Consider the following 6599-nt stretch of genomic DNA (forward strand, 5'->3'; position numbering starts at 1 on the left):
TGCTATCATAATCCATTACTATCCTCAAGGAAAAGTCTAATCGCAATTCTAATGTTGAATAGGTGACTAAACGGATAAAACATATGATCCAAAAGATGCCCATTTTATATGTGATGCTCACCTTGTACATGATTTACTATCTCAAACTATATTTGAGGAGTTCAAATTTCAAAACACTTTACTTGGGCAAATCTAGCCCATGATGAAATCCAATTTGTAGCCTTTGAAGAACATAAAATCTTGATTCATTCAAGCTCATTTATTTAAATCTTTTGAGTTAAATTTATACTTGTCAAGTGTTTTCCAACATTTCATGTTTTGAACAACACAACTAATTACAACATAAAGCATCAATGTCAACCTAATAAGCTTTTTAAAAAAAAGTTAAACAAAGTTACAAAGTTATAAACTAAACGATTTACATAACATAATCATCAAAGCCTAAGAATTACAAGGCTGCTCGAGCCATATTTATATGCAAGAGCCCGTTTTCAAATCACATCATTTATTCAACACAAATAAACCATCAAATGACGAAACTACCCTTTGGCTCCCAAACCTCTCGATTTAGGCAACCTACTTGCAACCAAAGGCTGCACTATACCCTGCGAGTCTCTCCCAAGCCCCATCCCTTCCACAAACCCCATTTTCGCCATCATCTTCGACCCAAACCCTTTCGTATGCTTCTCAAAAGACCCAATCTCCGAATTTCCCGATTTACCCTTCGAACCCGACCCCTGGCCCACAACCCTGTTTGGTCTGTGTGGTGGGGTAGGGGTAGTATATATAGGCTTAGCCTCTGACATATTGTTGGTAGGGGTATTTTCGGGAATCTTTGCTCCTAATCCAAGTGATTTGGGCCTTTGGATTGCTTCAATGGGCTCAGATATTCCTCTACCATCTTTCCCTAATCCACCTCCATCTACATACCCCATCTTTGCCATCATTCTTGAACCAAAACCCGTTGTGTGCATCTCAAAAGCACCGTAATTTGGGGCCCGCTCAGTTGACTTTGGTCCATGGTCAATGTCAAGGTCAAGGTCAAGGTCAACCACAGTGGGCTCAGTTACCATGTTCCCACTTGAAATGAATGACACAGGCTGGGCTGCGTATGAGCCCGTTTTGTCTTTTTCTCGTCTTTTTTTCTTGCTTGATTCACCGGGGGTTTTGGGTTTGGTGGGTCCCGTTGATGGGTTTTTGGATCTGTTTGAAGGTGTCTTGCCAGCTGGCGTGTTTTTCTCTTCGTTGTTGATTCCCAACATCTGAAGGATGGAAGTTTAGGGGCTAAAATGGAAATTTTGATTGGGAAGAAATTAAAGGGAAAAAAGATGTTGTATTTTGTACCTTTTCTAGGCGAAGTTTGTCGGATGATGAAGGCATGCATGTGTGTTGTGTTCGTGTCACTGTTACAAACCTGATGAACAGAATAAATAGCAATCTACTTTCATTTATTTGTTTATTTAATTTAAGGTATTCTACTTTGAAATATCTACCAATTATATCATTATACTCTCAACTATTTCCTTATTATGACTTTGTAGTTTATTAAATCTACCCAACTATAGCAATGAGTAGATTTTTAAAACCACAATGATGTAAAATAAAGATATGAAAGTAGGATGTTACAACTTATAATAAAAAAAAATGAAAGTGTGTTGCTATTTCTTGCATTACCTTCTTTTTCCTGAACCTTGACTGTTACTTTGTAGACGATAAATTGCAGCTAGCCTTTGAACCTAAGGAATGTAACTCATTTGAATATATATAATATGAATTAATATTTAAAATATACATGTCAAAAAGTATAAGAAATGAGTATATGGTGATTGAATCTTTTGAAGGATGAATAGAAGTCTATTTGTGAAACCTGGGAACAATCACGTGAGTGCATAAGTTGAAGGGACATAATGTCACCCTTATTCTGCACCAGCTGCACCAGTTTCTGCATTTAATACCAAATAAATGTTGATAATCCTCGAGTAATTTTTATGACTACACAGAATTATTTAAATTGATGGGATTTATTTTGGGCTTACAGAATTTATTTTTTCAAGATCAACACCACGATTTATCATTCGATCCCTACGCTTTGAGGCAATCTTATCTTGGCGTATTTTCTTCTTCTCACCTGGAATGACACAGTATTTGTCATTTTTTATCATGTAAAGATGGGAAATTATCATATTTTATCACATAAATAGGGAAAAACTCGTCTTTTATCACATAAAGATTAAAAAAATTGATCTTTTATCACATAGAGATTAAAAAGTTTCATTTAATCACATAAAAATAGAAAACAAATTCATCTTTTATCACATAAATATGGAATAAACTCGTCTTTTATCACATAAAGATTAAAAAAAATTGATCTTTTATTACATAAAGATTAAAAAGTTTCATTTATTCACATAAATACAGGAAAAATCCATCTTTTACCACATAAAAATTGGAAATTTTCATCTTTTATCACATAAATATGGAATAAAGTCTTCTTTTATTACATAAAGATTAAAAAAAATTCATCTTTTATCACATAAAGATTGGAAATTTTCATCTTTTATCACATAAGTATGGAATAAACTCGTGTTTTATCAAATAAAGATTAAAAAAAATTGATCTTTTATCACATAGAGATTAAAAAGTTTCACTTATTCACATAAATACGGAAAAAATTCGTCTTTTATCACATAAAGATTGGAAATTTTCAGCTTTTATCACATAAATATGGAAAAATTTTGTCTTTTATCACATAAAGATTGGAAATTTTCAGCTTTTATCACATAAATATGGAATAAACTCGTCTTTTATCACATAAAGATAGAAAAATTTCATCTTTCATCAAATGCAAAGATGACTCCATGGAATAATAGATAATTTACCTGAAAATCTGCGGAAATTTTTACTCTTTTCAGCTTTCGATGGCCAGGACTGTGGAACCTTTGCTGCATGCTTCTTTTTTCCATATAAAGATCTCGAATTCTTTACAAGCATAAGGTCATCTATAGAAGACCAATCATCTTTCGCCTTTGGTTGACTTTTTTTCTTTGACCTAGATTTCTTCATGCCATATTCCCTTGATGCTTCCTGAAGTGCAATCCCACTTACCCCCTTTACCATTTTATGAAACCTCCCACCACTAACACCATCATCATCATCATCATCATCATCCGAGCTATCAAGAACATTGCCCAGCAATTGATCAACATTTGCAACTTTATAACTCCCACCAATCCCTTCAAAGTAATCTTTAGCAATCTCATCATTAATATCAGAATCACTGTTATACGCGCCCTCACTATCAGATGAGTTAGAAGAGTCTTCAGACTCTGAAGACTCTAAGCTTTCATCATCATCATCACCATCATCATCTTCATCATCATCATCATCATCATCATCAACCTCTTCCTCATCAGATATATCATGGGTGTACAATTTCATGCCACCAATTGACAGAAACCCTGAATTTTTCACTGGAGATGATGACAAATCATCCCCATCATCATCCATCATATCTGTTTCCATTTCATGTGAGGATGAAGAATCGAAACGTGAACATTCTTGTTTTTCAGTAACTGGAGATGATTCAATGATATTAGGGTTTTCTTCTGGTTCATCATGAAACCCTAATCCTGTATGACTATGAGAACTATCATCCACCTCAAAACTTGCACCATAATCATAAGTGTATTTGACAGTTTGAGAATTGGTAACAGGGGTATTGTCCATGTAAGCAATAATCTTTGATTCCTTGGAATCAAGCAAAACAATAGGGGTTGATTCATCAAACTTGTTATGTCCATCACCACCTTCATCTATAAATGGACTCGCCTGCAAAACCTTAATTTTGTCAAATTGGTAAACAGGAAGATGTTCTTTCAAGCTAAGATCAAGCACAAGGATTACAATGTTCAAGTTTTCAAGCAGAGGGCAGATACAAACAATAAGCTCAAAGAAGATACAGGTGTAGTAGATATAGCTATAAAGCTATTGCCCTTACATCTACTTGGTTGCATAAATTGGTAAAAAGTTGGAACTTCATTGCAGAAATAAGTGTTTTACCCAAATCAATCTCTAAATTCAAGAATCAGATCATCTGTACACTTTTTGATCGAAACCTATCTCATATTCCAATACTCGTTTGGGGTTCTTATGTTAAGCCATTGGTTTTCAAATCAAAAACTGAAAGAGACTTAATCTGGTTGCATCTCTTACATAATTTTGTAGTGGTATTTCTCATATGATTTAATCTGTTTGTTACAATTAATCAAGCATCCGTATCATTTCCCGAATCAAGATGAGTCCATATGACCTAAAATCCCAGAGTGCGAAGTTGCACAAAAGGAAATGAAATCACATAAAACAACCTAATGTTCAAAAGATAATCATCACCTCAGGATATTTGTAAGCAAAGGCATTCGCTTTTGGCTTACGAGAATCGACTATCCTCGAAGTGGAATTAGTAGGTTTCGATTTACCGCCAGATGTACTACCAATCTCATATCTCACTGCAGATTTGTTCTTAGATGCATTCAATTTTTTCCCAGAACCGCTCGGATGGGTACTTTTTCCTACAAAAAAACAAACAAAACAAGCATTAAATTCAAGTATCATCCCAATAAAGCCCTATGGATGTATCAAATGATGATATGCCTCTGGAAGGGGGTGAAGTGATGAGAGGAGACCAATCGGATAATAAGCCACCCTCCACGAACAACGATTGTTTGGTGGGTTTTCGAGTTTTCGATTTATTGAATTTTTTCTTAGTACTCCCTCCGGCCATCGTTAATCGATCAAAGGACGCAAGAATTCAATGGATTGTTATTAGGTCTCCTCTGTTTTTCGTCGGACCAAAATAGAGAAGATGGGTCGGGCACTTGGGTTGGTTAAGGTTGTAATTCTGTGTGACGTGGTGCGGGTGCAATTGTGTGCGCTTTTTTTTTTTACAGAATTATATGATTGGTCCACGTGGTTTCACATGGTGAGAATAACTATGGAAACTTATACACGATTGGTCTGGTAGTTTCAATTCATTATATGTTTGGTTCTTTACGTGTAAAAATATATTTATACTCTTTTTTAGTTTAATTTATTTATTGGATAAGAGATGATTTGGTTTGGGTGGTGGTTTGACACCAAATCATCGACGGTAGGAACAAATCTATACATGACCATTAGAACAAATATGTACAAGACTATTATAACAAAATTATTCAAGGTCATGTAGGGTTTGTCGAAATTTGAAGGATGGCTGGATTCAAGATCATGTAGGGTTAGTCGTTAGCAGTCAAATCCACCACAACCATCTTCTGGGTTTTTAGGGATGTCAACCGGACCAAATAGGGTCGAAATTCCCCATGTTCCCCCGAATTTCAAGATCACCAATTCTCGTGCCTTTGTTTCCCCATTTCTTTCGAATCCCATGTTAATCCTATTTGGCCTAAAATCTCGTTTAAACTTCATTATCCTATTTTTCACTCATTTATTTCGTTTAACTTTACATGTTATAATAAATATTTAAATTAATATTTATTTTTATAAAAAATGGTTAAATATAGAGTAATAATTTCGGGAGTTCTACTGTATTCGGGACAAAGCTCCCCACCATAGAAAACTAAATAGGGCTAAAACCTATCTCTGCCCCCGAACCCGAAACATTGTAAAAATATCCCTTGTATGGAAGTGGGGTTCCACATAGATTTTTGACATCTCTGCTAGGTTTGTTCTTCAATATACACACTCAAGAACTCAACACACATACACTCATAAAAGAGGAAAAATCGTCGAATTTGAAATCGGTTTTGAATCTGAATATGAAATCAACTTATGCATGTTTTTTCATTCCCATAAATCAAATCTAAAATCAATTTAGCATGTGTATGTTTCTGTGTTCATCCCCATAAATTGATATTATGTGTGTGTTCATCCCCATAAATTAATTTGTGTATGTATTTATGGCCATCCCTAGGAAATCGATTTGTATGTGTTCATCCATAAATGGAGCAACATACTATGTGGGGATGTGTAGACAAGAGAATCGAACATGGAAACTTGCAGAGGGAAGAATGACAAAATAATCTCTTGTCGGCATCCCAGGACTCTGACCCATGCATAGAACGCCCTTTTGTATAGGGAAATTTAGAAGAATGGGAGTTCAATGTCCAACATAACGTCCTACGAAGAATTTCAATGTCCTAGGACTCTATGCTCCTAAGAAGATGGAATGTTTTTATGTGTCAATATTCTCCTATAAATAGAGGATGAACCCTAATCGTAAAAATGCTTTTCCTTACGATTTTACTGTATTTTGCAGGTTTCCAAACAAATTCAAACCTTCTCTAAACACATTTGTGATCACTTCAATCCAATACCAAAGCGAGAAATCATCAAGTTCATATGCATTCTCCATTTGAAGATCATTCAACTGGTGGATCTTCATCATCTCCACCATAACTCTAGAATTTCATTACTTGTTCCCAAGGTTCTTTCGTTTCAAGTTTTTCAGTTATTAGACATTACTAGTTTTCACGATCTTTCGTTTGTTTATGAAGTTAATGTTAAATTCTCTAGTTTCAATCAAAATTGTGTGCTTTTTGATTTGT

The 6599-nt window shown here is 34.8% G+C and overlaps 1 protein-coding gene across 1 annotated transcript; it reads right to left on the bottom strand.

Moving 5' to 3' along the window:
- Positions 1–350: 350 nt before the first annotated feature.
- On the bottom strand, positions 351–4897 carry LOC145129850 (D111/G-patch domain-containing protein). The gene is made up of 8 exons (XM_079064665.1): positions 4651–4897; positions 4390–4568; positions 2880–3828; positions 2037–2128; positions 1868–1942; positions 1675–1736; positions 1345–1414; positions 351–1262 (listed from the first exon to the last, which is right to left on the bottom strand). The coding sequence occupies exons 1-8, from the start codon at positions 4778–4780 to the stop codon at positions 540–542; spliced, it is 2280 nt and encodes a 759-aa protein (XP_078920791.1). The 5' UTR covers positions 4781–4897; the 3' UTR covers positions 351–539.
- Between the last annotated feature and the right edge of the window lie 1702 nt (positions 4898–6599).

This window comes from Lactuca virosa, chromosome 8 (genome assembly GCF_052849685.1).
Source record: "Lactuca virosa cultivar CGN04683 chromosome 8, Lactuca_virosa_CGN04683_v6, whole genome shotgun sequence".
NCBI classification, from domain to species: Eukaryota; Viridiplantae; Streptophyta; class Magnoliopsida; order Asterales; family Asteraceae; genus Lactuca; species Lactuca virosa.

Bases quoted from the DNA above. Each gene is read 5' to 3' on its own strand.
- LOC145129850 (XM_079064665.1), bottom strand. From the start codon at position 4,780: ATGGCCGGAGGGAGTACTAAGAAAAAATTCAATAAATCGAAAACTCGA. The intron at 4,569-4,650 runs GCATATCATCAT...GTTTTTTTGTAG, and splicing joins CACTTCACCCCCTTCCAGAG to GAAAAAGTACCCATCCGAGC. The intron at 1,263-1,344 runs GTACAAAATACA...TCCATCCTTCAG, and splicing joins ACAAACTTCGCCTAGAAAAG to ATGTTGGGAATCAACAACGA.